Source organism: Amphiura filiformis, chromosome 18, assembly GCF_039555335.1.
Source record: "Amphiura filiformis chromosome 18, Afil_fr2py, whole genome shotgun sequence".
NCBI classification, from domain to species: domain Eukaryota; kingdom Metazoa; phylum Echinodermata; class Ophiuroidea; order Amphilepidida; family Amphiuridae; genus Amphiura; species Amphiura filiformis.
Window position 1 is genome coordinate 13,116,105 of NC_092645.1, and position 17,352 is coordinate 13,133,456.

Sequence of the window (17,352 nt, forward strand, 5' to 3'; positions counted from 1 at the left end):
TAATTTTGGGCAAAGAATAGCCAAATAGTTGACCGAAATCGTATATTTGCACCAATATTTGACTGAAATTGTATATTAGCATTACCATCCCTTCGTGGCTTTATTGCAGGCCAAAGTGCTGCTAAATGAGAAACGAGATTACTTGAAATATATTTCAGAGTTGAAAGAGTTTCAACAGTACGAACATATTTCTGAAATATGTCTCTCTGATTGGTTGATTGTCAAGAGGATTACGGCATCCTCAAAGCCTCTTGCTGTAATTCTCTAATCGATATCTATTATAGGACCGATCTTTTGAAATCCATACAACCGTGTCAAATGAAATAGTCTCGAATCATAATTTGTGCACGATACAACGTTGATACGTCAGATTTCGGAATTTTATAAAAAATAGGCATAAATCACATTGAACAGGTTGAATGCTGACAAAAGTAGATAAAATAACTATGGGTCGAATTTACATTAATCAGTGTCCTGGGCCAGGATAACATTTAGGACTCCTTCGAATTCTAAAACAATACTTCACCAAATGTCCTTGCTTTCATTTTCTCATTTAAAGGAAATGTCCAGGAAGAAATCATTAACGCATATTCTAGTAGAAAATGTAATTTTAAATCATACCTGGACGTTTGAGTCCGATCCGATTGATAATAAAGAAGAAATAACAGATTTTTTGCTGAAAATTTTCACCTCGCCATGTACCCACGGGCGCAGCCATTTTGATCCCCAGCCATAATATATGTATATGACACTACGTATTAACGAGATCGTCGTGCAGGAAACCACCGAAATGCGAACAAGCAGATGATGACGTAGTTGCTCTTCACAGCTGTGAGCCTGTTGTACACAGTGGGAAATGCCCATTGCCAGAATGGTGACAAGTGCGGACTTTAACATTGATATATCTAAATAAATACAGCAAATTGAACAAAAATCATGGGATATATGTAGAATATATACCTTATCTAAATAAAAAATCAAGAATAAGTGAAATAAGTGTCCAAATCGTTTGTTTTATTTTTTTTTTTTTTTCACGCTCGACGCAAGTTCAGGCTGTTGACCAAGATTGTAAACATGAAAAGGGATTCCCCGGCGTTTTTGTACAAGGGGAAACAAATTACATCGAATACGATGGGGTTTCTTCAATTAATAAGTTACTTTGACAAGTTTTAAAGCAGATTCTGTAACCATGTGAATAAAAATTACTTGTCTGACATCAAAAATTATATGAAAGCAAATTTGAGGGTAAATACTGGGGCAGAGTCCGAAAGTTCCGATATGCAAAATAGAAACACTGCTTCTTCACGTGTGACAATCAGCTGTGCTTGTTTACATGTGAACTTTGCCGATAAACTTTAAACTGCGGAAAATTATAGTAAATTTGTTACATTATCCTGTGAAAAAGTGTGACTACAGTGATACTAGAAATGGAGGAAGAGGTCCCACACCCGACGCTTGGTTATCAACATCAGCCCCGTTACACAGAAGCTGAAATTTTGGAGCGGAGACGAGCCCGGCGAGCAGCTGAAGAAGTTGCACTTTCACAGCCTGTGATGCAGTCCCAACCTGTACAGCCCGCACATGATGATGAAACTGAAAGACGCTTGAATTCAACAAGTTGGTGCAATTGCGGACATTGTCTGTATGTACCAAATAACGCAACACTTAGAATGTGTGTATGTTGCCAAGAACAACAGGAAGAATTCGAGGGTCTAAGAGACAAACTTGATCATCGTGACTATTCCTGCATCACTTCCCATGAGGATTTCAGGGCAATCTGTTTGACTGATGCAGTACTAGAAATGATGGCAGCTTTCATGAGGGACAGACGGGGTTATGATATGAATCAAGAGTGGTCACATAGGTAGGTATGATCGTAAACCGGTCTCATTATGTAAGGGGGCTATCATTTTCTTCGGAAGGGGTCCCAAATTTCCAAAAAGACGGCGAATTGCAACCCCTGTTTCGGCAACAAAATGTTATGATCCCCACCACCGATACACCTTACCCCCTAAACAGGCTAAAATTGTATTTTGAATAAAATAAACACACTATCGCTCTACATATTTTTGGTCATCAAAAAAATTATGACCTCTGCCCCAAATTTTATGACCACCCGCACCCCCCCATATATTTTGGACCCCTCCTCAACTGAAGAAAATGATAGCCCCCTAAATGCAATTCTATGCAGGGCAAAAATATCTAATGAATACGGTGTCTGCTCGCTATAAAATATCTGCACCTGGGATTTACACATTACACAACCATGATGGAGATCTGTAATTTGTCCAAGGCACCCAGTACAATGTAGAATGCAAATGATGCGAGATCAGTGGTGTAATTGGGATGTTTAGCGGGGTGGGCGTCCCAAAACAGGCAGGCGAAAAAAAGTCAAGATAAGTTTTCAACTGCAAAGGAAAGTCGCAAATAAATAAGAGGTAGTCACCTTGCCCTGGCTCCTATACCACTGTGCAAGGATCCTGATTAAAATATTTGAATTCTTTCCTGGCAATATATTTTTCAGTAATTTATGATTTGTTTTGTTGTTTTAGGCTCTACCGATTACTATCATACCAATCATATACTTACTGGATTCATCAGCGGCTGGGGAAGAAAAACAGGCGAGTGATACCAGCTTGTGTAGTCAACACCATAAGAGAGAGATGGCCAGAGGCTGATCCCACCACCTATGTGTCGTATAAGGAGGCAGATGATGAAATTCAAGATGCATGGGCAATATAGACCATAAAAGGACACTTAATAACTCTCGTCACTCGACTTGAGACAAGATGCACTGTTAAAGTTGATTTAATTTCCCATCCCATTTTTTTACAGGTCTATACCGAAATGAGGCAAAATTACACAAGTTGATGGTGTATGACAGTGTCAAAATATTTCAAAGATGGCTCAAAATTCAATAAAAGATATAAAAAGAATTATGTTGACCTGAAGCTTTTCAGGGCCATATATTCAATGTAGAATATTTGATGTAACATGTTTTCGTTATTTTATTTATTCCAATTTTGTTTATTTCGAAAATCGATAAAATGTTACTACTACCATGCAGATATAATTTTTATTTTACGTAATCGAACATTCATTAGAAGTTACAAACATTACTGGAGAAATAGAATGGCAATAGATAAAATAATAAGACATGTTACATCCAATAAGCGGCCGTTCGATCTTTGATTTTCTCACAAAATAATGTTCAGTCAAGTGTAATTGTTCAAAATACTTTTATTATTTACAGGCAATATTCAACTGTTTACACATTACATTCTGTGATACGTTGTTACATTTATTTTAAGTGATTTTAAGTATATTTAGACAAAATAAATTACCGTAATAAACATGTTTCAGCATACCCTCTGGAATTCTGAAATTACCTTTTCCTTCAAGCTATGTATTTATTTCAAAAATTATTTTGGGTTAGGCGGCGAAAAAAAAAATCACAGTTCCTGTTTTTCAAGTTGGTCTGCATTTCTTTTATCTGGAGGCTAAAATGTCCCTCAAATATCACTTGAAAAGAATTTGATGTTTTTTTGTTGTTGTTTTTTTGCAAAGACTTCAGTCAAAATGCTTATTTTTACATGATTATAGCAAAAGTAAAAAAAAATCTTCCAAAAAGCTGGGTAGGGTGGTCTTGTAAAACAGTTCAAATGTTGGGGTTTTTTCGCCGCTTAATATGTATGTAAATGCTCAACAACCATTTCAGATTTGGTAATTTTACTTGCAAACCTTTGATGAGCGCATAGTACCGTGATGCTAATAACGCAAATAGTGCAAAGTTCGAAGTTCTTTTATAAATTTCCACTCGGCAACAGCCGATCACCTCAGCAATCAATCGGAAACAAGTGCATTGCAACACAGTAAAGATGCGATGTACGCTAAAAACACGCCTCGTCAAAAGTATGCAGTAAGAGATTTCTTTATCATTATTATTTAACTCTTCATATGGGTTGCAAAATATATGTACATGTACCTCTTCCGAAATACTTGGATAGATCATCAGCCAAATGACGGTCAGAATTTATTTGGCCATAACTGGGATCCATCCGCAAGAACTTGTGTTGTGACCCTGGGGTTGTTACTGTCCAATTAGGTGGATAAAAGTGCTGTAAACTTTCATCATTCTTTTGTCAACCTGTAACAGGGGTGATGGAATGCAGTTTAAAATCCGGGCAAACCTACATTATTTCACACATTTCAGGTACACGTAGGATGAATCCATCAATATCTACCATTGAGGTATAGGAAAGTGTGAAATCAGATTCGTCGTTAACCCACAGAATTAAAACCAAAGAACCATGACTCCCTACCATAGCAACAGGTGAAAACATTTTTTGAATATATCGTGCTGCACTACAAGCAGGTTGCACTCATCACCTGTGTATGTCTGCAATCATACAATACTGCTCATTTCAAACATACTGATCTTTCAGGTGCAAGTGATCAGCATGATATGGTTCAATGCAGAGGTACCACAGGAACATACTAGTGCAGCATGGTGTAATTGTCAAATTGTTTTCACTTATTGCTATGGTAGTTAATCCGATTAGTACATCACTTAGCCAGCGAATACCACCATGTGCAATGGCGTGAAAATAGCCTGAAAATGACCAGAATGGCCCTAAAACGGGCTGAAAATAAAAGAAATTGTGTAAATCTGGACTACTAAAAAGCCCAAATTCAGGCAAAAGTCTGAAAACTTACATCCCTGATGTATGTACATAAACAAGTAATTTGTTCTTACATAATATATTATTGTGAGCGCTACAATTTTGTACAAATAAAAGTTATATACAGAGTACTTGATACTAAACACGCTTTCTTCTGTTATCAATATACATTTAAAACAAACGTTGTTGTCTAATCGTTCTTCAAGCATGCTTTCAACTGTTCAGTCTTTGACCTAATTACATGTAGTTCTGTGTGCTTAACCAAATGTAGAAAGCATTTACTAGTTTGACAAATGAGTGAATGTTCTTAGTCATCCAGTAGTATCAAACAGAGTTTTGGAATTAAATCTAATTCTGAACTTACTTTTTGCAACTATTGCGCGCTGCGTTGAATCACCAGATTCATCAGGCAACTGACCCGTGAGCAGTCCAACGGGTCAGTTGCCTGATGAAGTCTGGTGGTTCCAGACGTTAACGCCGCAATAGTTGCAAAAAGTAAGTTCCAGTATCAGATTTAATTCCAAACCTCCATTTACTAGTTTCCAGCCTACTATATGGCAATTGCAATGGACTCTTCCCCATGCATTATTATCACAAAGAAATGTGAACTAAATAAATAACAAGAATTATTTATGCCAAGATCGAAACTTTTGTCATTCAATTAAGTGTTTTGACCAAACATGAATGCTGAAAGGGACAGCATTTAGTATAATTTTTGGGGTTTGCCTCAAAACAGATGCTCCAAATGTGCTCTCGGGGAAATAATTAGGGGAGAGGCACTAATTAAGTCAATTGTACATTGAAATCAGCCAATTACACACATGAAACTTGTAGATTCATACTTGCCCCTAAGGCGACGAAAAAAGAAAAAACCCTGTTCTACAGGCCCGACCGACCAAGATTTTGAACAAATTGGAAAAAGTTTTCCTGTACAAATGAATGCCGACCCAAATTTTGGAAATTTTGGAAAAAAATTTTTCTTTGTATTTTCACATATTGCAAATTATTTACAGATCTTCTTTTTTTTTTGTGTTTTTCCCCCCCCCCCCAAAAAGGCAGACCGACCGTTTTTTTTTTTTTTGTCGCCTAAGGTTATAGTCCATTCCTCAAGAGAGTGGTGTCAGTACTTTGACAGAGTTCCTTCATGTGTACAGATGTACCGCCTTTGATACCACATGTAAAATCTTACAGACAGATCTATCATTATATATCAAGACATACATGTAGCACATGCATGGCTAAAAAAAATCAATTTATTTCCCACAACTAAGCCAAATTTCAATTGAACGGTAACAATTCACATATTTTGTAATGCATTTCATACGGCAACAACCAAAGATAGGCGATCCCATGATACTAATGAAACATCCGGGTACTTGAGAACCAATCTACTATAAATTTCAATGGAATGAATACAGCTGTCAACAGTGTTGTGATTCTCTGCGTACACTGTGTGATGGACACCCGTGTGTGCGTAACGCGGAAGTGAATCAAACCTTGCCAAAAATATTGTATCCATGGTCGTGCGTTCGCGTTGTGTCCATGAAATTGAATGTTTTACTTTTAGTATACCGATGTTTTCAGGGATCATCTCAATGCTTATCGACTCAAGTTTTGGACATATTTTGAGTGTTTGAAAATTGCGTCTTTGAAAAGTCAATCAACCGCTAAGAATTGTGTGGAACTCTGTGATTACTAGACTGGTTCTCAAGTACCCGGATGTTTCAGTAGCATCATGGGACTGCTTATAAATCTTCTCTGGGCCACAAGATTTTCCTCCAAATCCCAAGATATCCATTAGCTTACCCGATTTCACATTTTTTTCCGGCACAGTAGTTACACTATGCAACATAAAGATGCAAGTTTATGTAAGCACAGAGAGAATGCGCGATGCCAAATAAACACAGAAATGCACACATTTTGGATACAATTCTGCATTTAAAGGTACGACTGTAAATTTCACAATTTTCGAGCACTCGTTCCAAAAAGCTGATCCATAATGATCTGCAACTCAATCCATGACTCTCACAACAAAATGTATGAAAATATAGAATGAAAAAGTAAGCAACTTTTAATATTGCATTTTTTTGTTGAGAAAAAATCACACATTTTGAAACAAATGCTAAATGTGAATTTACAAAAACTGCTGGCGCATACATTTGGCTCCCTGTGCTTATGTTTATGCAATCACATTTTTGCTTGTACAATCCATATTTCAGTTCAATGTGACAGTTTCAGTTAGATAATCTGGTCAGTGCTCACAAGAGACAAAATGTCAGAAAAGGTACACTATTTTGGTTTCAATATAGGGTCAAAACTGATAAATCAGAAGTACTTGGAATTGAAAAATCGGCGAAAATAAAGTATCTCTAAACTACTCCTTTTTATTCATAAATCAAAGGCAGTCCTTTGAAGTTTCATTCTGGAAAATATGACAATCAAATCTTGTGAATATTTATTTCTATATCAATTTGAATAATTGAAAAATTATAATTATTGATTTTTTTCCAAGTTCTGCCGATTTATCGGTTTTGACCCTATAGTGGATTTACCATAAATCAACAAACTACATTGTACATGTAGGCGTCCAGTTTAACCCCTTCAGTGCATAGTAATCTCACATTCTTAATCCTTTCCAAATCTTGTCTTATGGGCAGTGATTGCTTCCTCCTTTGTTGGCGGGAATGTTACTCGTAACAATGTTCGGTGGTAGAACTGGAGGTTGGAAGCTGTCACTGGTTTTGTTGGAAACCACTTTCCTGTGCAACACTTCCTTCATTAGATCGTCAACATGCCGGTAACTCTTCTCTTCAAATATAGGCTTGGCCACCCACTTCTTGTTCTGTTTTGCATGTACCAACTGGAAACGTTTCTCTCCAGCTGGCGCAGACTTAGCCGTTTGCTTCTTTACAACTGCCTGTTTCCTTCCCACATTAAAATTGTGGTCCATGGCAGCAAGTCTGCTTCGAGCTACCATCCCTTCATACCTGAAGCCGCTGCGCTTCGGACAGTACTTGGTGAGCATGCCATTGAAGTTTTCCAGCGCACCAGTGTGGCAGAAGAGGCTCAGCTTCTTCACTCCTTCCAATAGTCGCTTATCTTCGAGGAGGCTGTTGAGCGCTTGGTGTGGAGGGGATCCAGACTCAAGCCACTTCAATTCTTCACTTTCTCTTTCGGATAACGCATCATGGCCACACTTGTGAAACTCCTGTCCATGATCCCATTCATGCTGGTTTGTAACGTGGTATGTAATTGAATGCCACCGTTCCAGCAAATCTGTCACATTGCTATTGCAGTTCTCTGCACTCCACCACAGGTGGGTTTTGACAGCAGGAACCCATGCCATCAGCTCTTCTGTGTCACGCTTCTTGGCTTTAGTTGCAAGTTTTTGGCCACAGATTTCGCTAAATGCCATACATCGTTTTGATGATTTATCTCTGGGTAGTCCTCTTTCATCATCTTCTGGATACCCAGATGTCTATCTGTAGCCAGAACTTCAACTTTTACCCCATTGTCTTTAATCCGGTTCAACACCCTCTTACACGCCTCCTTCTCCATGGCATTGCTGCTGCTTACCTCTGTAACCTGTACAGTCTCTGTATCATGAATGATATTGGTAGCCATGTCCATTATTGAGTATGTGCAAAATTTTGCACAGTAGCCAGGGGTATCGCACCTGCCGTCTGCACAGTATCTTGCTCCACTTGCCCTAACCGACTCAAACAAACCCTGTTGATGTTCATGCCATGCATCATGAACTGTTGGAAACAAATAGTCTCCTTGGTGCTGGTTGTAAGTCGACTTACTAATGATTTGTAAACGGAGTAGTTTAGCAAACCGATGGATCTTCCCAAATTGCGATCCACTGAAGAGGATGGATGCGGGGATGAGTAGGTTTCCTGCCGGGATCTTCCCGGAGCCTTCTCCAACCATGGGCTGTGCTTCCCAGGAGAAGTCGTGGCCGTTGATGCATTGTAGTTTAAGAGACAGGCAAGAGCCAATTATGGAACCAAATTGTTCATCGCTGTCTGGCAAAATAAGAACTTGATTACACTCCTTACAACGGACTTGACGTACCAAGGCTCTCAACTCCTCTTCAAATACTATGTACTTCTTAGACAAGACCGGTTTCATGGCTGGGTCTGAGTCAGTCAGAGTTAATTCATCTTCAGATGAACTGCCGGAACTGCTGCTGCTGACATCTTCATCACACCACACATAGTCAGGATCACTGTCAGTTGTGTTTTCTTCCGAATCACTGGAGGATTCGTCGTCTTCTGAATACACCAATCTCTTGGGCTGATATGGTTTTGGGGTGGTTTGGAGCCGAGGGGACATCACTGTATGTAGATTTTCATGTTCCTCTTCTGGCTGTTTGTGTTGCTCTTGTGGATGTTTCTGTTGCTCTTGTGGTGGTGGTGCGTGTTCCTCTACCATTGGCTGTTTGTGTTCCTCTACCGTTGCCTGTTTCTGTGGTGTCAGCATGTAATAGTGGTGATCCATTTTGATCGTCTTGGGATTTGCCACTGTAAAATACAATTGGTAAATAAACAAATAAATTAAACAATTTTCACATACCAGCACATTTGTGAAAATGTACTTTTCAGAAAATCAAATTCAAATCTACCAATATTATTTCAGGTTTATACTTCAAATATACATTACATTTTAATTTTGCCTTTGTCTGGTATGCTTGATAGCTTTCAATTTTGCTTGTACAAAATATTGCTTTGCATACTCACTTCTACAGGTGTACCATTCCATGTAAAATGCATTTCATTAAATAGGGGATTTCAAAAATACACCAGTTTACATATTTGCTGTCAGCAAAGAAGAGCATTCGTTTACATTTTGAGAGCTACACAGCGTAAACCTGGAAGTGGGGTTCCGCTTGGCAAATGCAATTGTCTCACAACCACAGGCAATCTGATTGACACATCGAAAAATCGTCCCTTGCCAAAGCCTGGCATATTGACGGGGCGTACACATCAATCGGAGCAATAGAGAGCCATACTCCTCTGGAATTGAACATAAATATTGATCCTTTAATGCAATAAATTGTTTTCTTACCATCCATTCCAGTTTGTATTCCCTGCGATGTAAATGATCTTATCCCAGTAGATGATTTGTGTAAGACACATGTACATGTGCAGGTAGGAGCGGCAGCCAATGCTTGAGGGCCATGTGATGTTACCTTTTAAAACAAGCGAAAATATACAAGATATTATTGCATGTGCTTGACTTAGAGATGATACTAAACAAAAGGAATATCTCTTGATATTGATAAAGCATGTCATGCTAGGGTTTCAGGACACATGCATATGGGTTGGAATCACACTGTAATGTACATGTACATGTACTCTTATGAGGACAGTGTCTCAATGATGCGGACTCCTCCAGGCTGACCATTGGGTATAAAATGCTATTTTGGGGTTGTTGTTTTTTTGCTCTTGATTGTATTTCTTAAAAAAATGCAGAACTTAAAAATCATATAAAGATAATAATAGAATTTGGGGAAATAAGGCCAAACGGAATTTGGCAAATTAATTATTTTGGGACTTCTTGATGAATTTGCTGGATAATTTTCCCAAAAAACAAAGGGGGTGGTCCTGTATGCTTTTAATGAACGAGTGTGGTTGACAATCCTACTTTTTGGCCTACTGTTACAATTTTAACAACATCTCCCAAAACACAGCAATTTGTAACAGCATATCCCCTAGCCATCAAACGAAATTGTTTTTGTAAATAATAATAATAATCACCTCAGTAGTAGATGCAGAGGATTGTACACTTGATGTGGCAACATTATCAACAGCATGAATTTGACTGGTACTTGGTTGCTGATCATGAAGAGAACTGCTTGATGATTCACCATCTTGGGAGTGACTAGGACTGTAGTGATGTGATGCGGATGGAGGTAGCTGAAAAATAAAGAAAAATGCCTTATGTCAACAGATTGTGGTATTGATAGTGTCACAAATAACATGCACAAATTATGAAGCACATTGAAAACACCAGTCTGTTCAGCTTACAATGTATACAAGGCGGAAATTATTCGGCTTTTTTTACTGCACACGTCAATAAAGTCCCAACTCATGCTCGGTTAAATTCACAACTAGCGTATGCATTGCACCCAACTGCGTGCATCATTGCATGCCATTCTATATCAATACACGGTGTCCCATGTCTAATTTTTCCGCCTGATATACATGTAAACCGAACAAACTTTTAAAAGCCAACAATTCCTGTTTATACAGCCACTGCCAAATGTAATATGCCAAAAGAAAGTAAGACATCTTTTTTATTCCAGTTTGCAATACACCATTTCATATCAAGATCTGAAAAGTTTGGAAAACCGTGCTATTTATCCAGTAAGCTAGGGGGACAAGAATGTCATGAACAACGGCACCCTTTTGCGTCAAAATACAGCTTATTTAGCCAATGTGAACATGGGGTCATTGGTTTAAATATTTTCCTAGCATATTGAATTAACACCTCAGCTACTTGGTTTTTCAAAATAAGATACTAAATGGAAAGAAATGATAAAATGTTCTTGTCATTTTTTGTCAATCAAAATTTTTCTGCAGAATGTTTTGTTTATGCATCACCTCTAACACAGGTCAGTCTCTTACACAAGACATACAACCACACGCTTGATTGCACATTGAGTATCCTTGGCAAAATGTATACCTCTCTCATTTGTACTTGATCATCAAAAGTTCATCTTCATTTAGGATGCCTGTGACACATTAAAACTTCACACTGTACTTTTATGTGCATGCGATAGGGGAAATTATTTCATGCTTCAGATTTTATCAGAATTATTAAGTATGAAAAGGTCTATGACCACAAAACAACAAACCTAAATGAGAACAAACTAAAGAAAATAAACAATCGAAATAGTAGCCCTATTGATAATATCCCGTAGCAAATAGCTATCCAACAAAATTGAGATCAAACTAAACAAAAGTAACAGTTTGATATTTAAAAAGATAATCACCTCAGTAGGAGATGCAGAAGATTGTACACTTGGTGTGGCAACAATATCAACAGCATGAATTTGACTGGTACTTGGTTGCTGATCATGAAGAGAACTGCTTGATGATTCACCATCTTGGGAGTGACTAGGACTGCGGTGGGGTGATGCTAATGCAGGTAGCTGTAAAATAAAGGAAACTACCTGATGTCAACCAGTTTAGGGATTCCAATGTGTTTCACTGTTGTTCATCACCATCAATACGTTTGTATCGTCTGCATGGTTCCACTGTCGTTAGAATTTGTAAGATGCATATTGCCCCAGACATGCTCATTGCTCATACCTTTGGGCGGCACTCAATGGACAATTTTCATAACAGCTCCCATGTTTAGATGTTACCTAAAATACTGAATTCAACATGCATGTTCAAGGCATGACTAATTTAACAAGCTCACACGTTAATTTACGCTATGAATGGAAAAGTGTAGATTGCCCACTAATTAATAATGTTTGGCTCCTATACAGGAAGGGAGATATTGAATATGTATTAGCAGGAAAATCATGACTGCATTCTGGAAAGTGCTACAAAGCCTACAATTACCAAACCACACCCTCCTCTCCAGTCTCAGTGATCTGATCATGTATACAAAAAACAAACACCCTGAGATACCAGTGACTTGCCACCAAACAATTGTGAGCCATGATAGGGAGCGTAGCGATCAGGGTGCAACGCCTCATGGCTAGGTACATTTTACATGTAGAAACAAAATTAGCATATTCTTGTTTGTGATTTATGCATTTTTTTTTTGGGTGTATTTGGCATTTATTTAAATTACTGAAAAAATTTGAAAAACTGGCATACCGGTATGTAAATGTATACATGTACAGTATGGTTTAATTGAGCGTCATCATTAATCGACATTTACCTTTCCATGCTTTCTATGACTGCTTGGTTTTTACGCATACTGGCTGCTCCTTTGTGAGGTCACTGTCTTCACTGATTGGTATTGTGGCTTCAAGAAGCTGTAAATATTAGGAAAAATAGACAATCCTAATTACTTAGTCAAATGTGACATGCAGTGCAGCAATGTGCAGATTTTTGTATTTCACATGAAATACGATTCTTAGCATATTTGAATTTGGAAAAAAACTGCAAAAATGTTTTGCTTTAATTCAGCATTCAAAGAGTTTTCTGGATCATTTAATTTTGCCTCTTCAAGAAATAAAAAATACAAACCGAGTGACCACTTGGTCTTCACTTTGAATCAAATTTAATTTTTCAAAAATGTAAAAAAACATGCATTTTACATGTAAACACAAATTGATCAAAATGATTAAAATCCCCTGCACAAAGCTGGGTAATCCTCATTTTGACCCTTGCAGATGAAAACACAAAAACAAAAACTTGGTTGGCTGACCCAGATTTTGCGCAAGTTATGTATTTTACCTCTTCAAGCAAAAAAATCCAATGTCGGGTCATGTTCAGTTAGTTCAGTTTTATTTCAAATTGTTTTCAGAATTATCAAGCTTACAAGCAGTCATTTGTTGTGTCATAACTGAAACTGTCACTGTAAGCATGATGAGTGTAAGGCAAAGTAAAAAAAATACATGCATATCGTCCAGACCTTCTCAAAATTTGGCGAGGGAGACCATATTATTTGTTACAAATAAAACTATTCATTTCTGTGTAAAAAATGTAATTGCAAACTGCAAAGGCTTTGTTGACATCATAGAACAGGGTCCCTAATATTATTTCCCCAAAGCAGACAGTGTTAGCAATGTGTTAATCCCGGGGGTGTTTATAAATAACAACCAAGTACTTTAGAAACAAATTAAGCGAGCAATTTATAATATTTGAAAATCTCCCCAAATCGGGGACGATATACATGTACAGGTACGGTACATGTTATTTATTTTAATTGGCCTAAGTGTAACTTCTATAAATAGATGTGTATGTCAGAGAACTGACCCTATAAGTAAGCAAAGCTACCGTACTGTATCGGTTTATTTTTTATTTATTTTTTTTTGGTAAATCAGCATCGGTTTTTTTTTAGTAACCCAGGTGAAAGAGGGGCAAAATATTCTCTTGATCAATGTTTAAAAATTTAGGCGATAGTTATTTTCATGATATTCTGTCGGTTGGCATGTCATCACTCATGATAGATTGCCTCATCCCACTGGTTGTTTTTGCTAGGGTTCAGATGTTCAGGATAAAATAAATCACAAAACATGTCATAAAATAAATACATCTTGGTGAAACAATTAAAAAAGTTTGATCTCTTATCACAGGAATAAATTCACAAGAAGGCCTAAAAAATTGTTTGATTGGTGTAACCCAACCTACCACTGTGACCCAGACTTTTTTTTTTTTTTTGGAAAAAAAATTATTGCATGAAGCCATGATTGATTATCATGATCATCACTGATCTTGCTCGAGAAGTCTAGCCAAGAATTTGCTCACTGATAGCTTCACATTCAGTTGCGTACCGTGGCCGCCCCAACCCCGGGGAGCTGAAGAAGAAACAATTTTGCCGCCCTTCCTTAACAGCCCGAAAAGGTTGACCCAATTTTTTCACGGCCGTTTGAAAAAGTGAAGAGCAAAAAAAAAAAAAAAAAAAAAAAGGATTTTAGGCACTAGCGCCCTAAAAGCAACCTTTTTTCAACATTTTTTATGCTTTTTAAATTTTTTTCGCCCTTTTTTATTTGCTGATTCGTTTTGCCGCTCCCTTCGCTTTTGCCGCCCTTCTTCTTTCCGCTCCTTCGCTTTTTGCCCCCTACCTTGTCCCGGGGCTGGCGCCCAAAGCCCCCCCAAAATACACGCATGACATTCTAGGCTAGAGACCATAGCATTCAAAATCGAGTCGGATTTGCTGAAGCATGACACCGTGTAAATCAATGGAAGTTAAAGTAAACACAGCTGATCACGACAGGCGATTGCATCAAAAATGTTGCTAAAATTACACTTGTATACAGCAAAATTTTAGACTGTCCAAAATTTAAGGCAAATCTTGCTCAAAATATACAGTTTACTCATCGAAATAACTTTTAATTCAAATTTCAACATTTAAAACAGAATAACCTCCAGTGCAAATCATTGCACACTGTCCGACTGAAAAAGCATAGCAAAGTACCGGTACTCTAGCATTGAATGCGTAATCTTGTCAAATTTCGAAGCTAGAATTCTCGATTAACGCTTATCATATCCCTCTCAATCGCACTGCCACCGATTCAGTGTTTCAATACCGACATGGTAGCAGAGCTGTCAACTCTCACGCATTGGCCGTGAGTCTCACACATTTGGTTATTTTCTCACTGTCTCACGACAAGGTAGTAAATATCACGCAATGAGCTGTCAAATTAGTAAAATCTCATGCATTGTAAAAATAATTTGTTGTCCCTACCCCCCCCACCCACTTTTTAGATTCTCAGGCGCCGTGGCTCAAATAAACATGGGTCAAAATGAACATTGTTTTTTGTCGTCGGCAAAACATAATGGCCCCGGTATGACAGTGTCGCACGCCTAGCAATTCCAAAATGTTGACAGCCCTGTGTGGTATTTTTATTTTTGGAATTTTATTTGAAGCTGAACCGCGTAACCGTAAGCTTATTATTTATAATTATTTATAATTATTTATAATTATATGATACAGCACACTCACCCTTTTCCTTTCTTTACGGAGCTCTCTATTTATTGATGAAAGCCGTTTCTTTGGCCGACCATCATGGTCTGGCAAAAACAATGTTGGCACTGCATCCGGTTTCAGATTCTTTCTCGGTCGTGCGGGATACTTGTCTGGATATTGCTCATGTAGGAGTCTATTCTGCATATCATCTTCATATGCATCGTCAGCAAAGTGTCTGCCACAAATCACAAGGCCCTTGAAGTTGAACTTTCTTATGTCTCCGAATTGTATCTTACACAAAACAAGCCAACGCTGTGCCCGTTCTAGATCGTGTGTATATGGGAATCTATGCGTGACAATGCCTTTTTTGCCGTTTACATCACAGCCATAGACCCGGCACAAGGGCATGATGTGCCCCTATTTACTCAACGACTGATAGAAAAATGTATGTAGAATTATTGACGCTGAACGGAGATGATTAATTTGACTTCATAAAGTAAAATTTGTAGTGATTTGCCGGACAACTTGCAAGCTCATCTCATGAGTTCGTCCCGTTGGTTGCTACATGTACGGCACCATGTTTTTAACCGCATATCCACTGATCGAAAATCCTAACGACATATATTTATATTATGAAACACTGAACTGCGCGTCTACAGATTCGACTACTCTCAATAACATGACGTCATGTCTTTTCGCTGGTTTTAAGTATACGATTTATTTCGTGTAAGAAAATAAACAGGGGTCAATATTATTTTTTCCGACAGAAGAGCACTGACGTCAGAGTCACGTGGGTCACATGAACAAAATGGCTGCGCCCATAGCATGAATATTTCGTCGATTATTGGCATACAAAATTGACATTTTCTGCGTAATGGAGACTCGGGAAAGGCTACAACTTTGCAAGAGTATTTTATTAATATAAATCTACTAGAATATGCGTTAATGATTTCTTCCTGGACATTTCCTTTAAGTTGTTTTAATTTTAATTAATTTCTTTATCCACTGGCTCTGTGGTAAATCCGGTATTGCCAAATATTTTTTGTCCATTACCCGTATTAATCTATTTATTTATTAAAATGCACCATCTATTAAATTCCTGTAATACAATGTATAGGCCTAGTGTATTTGATAACAAATTTGTTTTTATTTTTGATTGGAATTTGGGTTCCATTACACGATTTCATATATATAAAATATGTTTGGGCATGGCGGAATTAGTATATGATTAAAAATAGACATACTCTTAGGCCCCTTTTTTTACTGTTTGTACATTATTAATATTTATGTACAAAATGCAAACGAATGTATATATGGCCACGCGTTTTGAACTCGCCACCCAAAAATGGTGGTTTTGTTACGCTTTTCCAAATCGAGACTCGTTCAAATTGTTATATCTCTGCTTAAACAAAAGGTATTGTAGTGTGTTTGGTGTCATTTTGTAGCTAAATGAGTGACCTAACAGACCTCCAAAGGAGAATTGTTTATTGGCTAAGATAGTGGAGTTATAATTTTTTGAGTTCAGAATGGCCGAGGTGGTTGTTGTGGCGGTGGCGGTTGTGGCGGTGGCGGTATGTACAAAGTCTATGAGAAATATAGATTTTGTGTGTGCATGTTGAATCAACTGATCATATCTTTGCATCCATATGGGCTACAGGCATGGTTAAGAGCTCTTGTGAAAGGTTATTAATTATGCTAATTGTTTTTAATCATTTTGAACTCTTTATGATTGGTTTAGTCTATAAAATACAAACTTTTACGTACAAAACTACCCGTTTTCATATTAAACACTGTAGTAAGCAATGCGGATGTCTTCAAAATCTAAAAGTTGCTGTAAATATTTAATTACTTATCCTATCATAGTCAAAGTATACATTTTCTGAGAGGAAATTTGATGAGGAATCTAAATATGGACTTACTTTTTCTGTATGGGTTAGGGGTAAAATGTTTCAGCTCAAAATATGTTGAATTGTAAAAAAAATTTGAACATATTTTGGGACACCCTGTATTCTGAGATTACCAAACAGCTGTGATTTTTTTTTCTTCACCAGTCAGTAGGATCCCCCTAACC

The 17,352-nt window shown here is 37.6% G+C and overlaps 2 protein-coding genes across 2 annotated transcripts; one reads left to right on the forward strand and one right to left on the reverse strand.

Annotated features, from left to right (window-relative positions):
* The first annotated feature begins 548 nt into the window (after positions 1–548).
* Positions 549–4,772, forward strand: LOC140139880 (uncharacterized). The gene is made up of 2 exons (XM_072161642.1): positions 549–1,864; positions 2,553–4,772. Exons 1-2 carry the CDS (start codon positions 1,428–1,430, stop codon positions 2,740–2,742), a joined length of 627 nt encoding a protein of 208 aa, XP_072017743.1. The 5' UTR covers positions 549–1,427; the 3' UTR covers positions 2,743–4,772.
* Positions 4,773–6,812: 2,040 nt separating this feature from the next.
* On the reverse strand, positions 6,813–16,018 carry LOC140139881 (uncharacterized). The gene is given in 7 exon segments (XM_072161643.1): positions 6,813–8,079; positions 8,082–9,208; positions 9,753–9,876; positions 10,445–10,603; positions 11,683–11,841; positions 12,585–12,681; positions 15,318–16,018. Coding segments are annotated over 3 exon segments (1,884 nt in total). The 5' UTR covers positions 9,760–9,876; positions 10,445–10,603; positions 11,683–11,841; positions 12,585–12,681; positions 15,318–16,018; the 3' UTR covers positions 6,813–7,329.
* Between the last annotated feature and the right edge of the window lie 1,334 nt (positions 16,019–17,352).

What these genes read in the sequence shown, in the direction of transcription:
- LOC140139880 (XM_072161642.1), top strand. Translation starts at nt 1,428, where the DNA reads ATGGAGGAAGAGGTCCCACACCCGACGCTTGGTTATCAACATCAGCCC. An exon ending in AATCAAGAGTGGTCACATAG is followed by an intron (nt 1,865 to 2,552) that starts GTAGGTATGATC and finishes TTGTTGTTTTAG; the next exon opens with GCTCTACCGATTACTATCAT.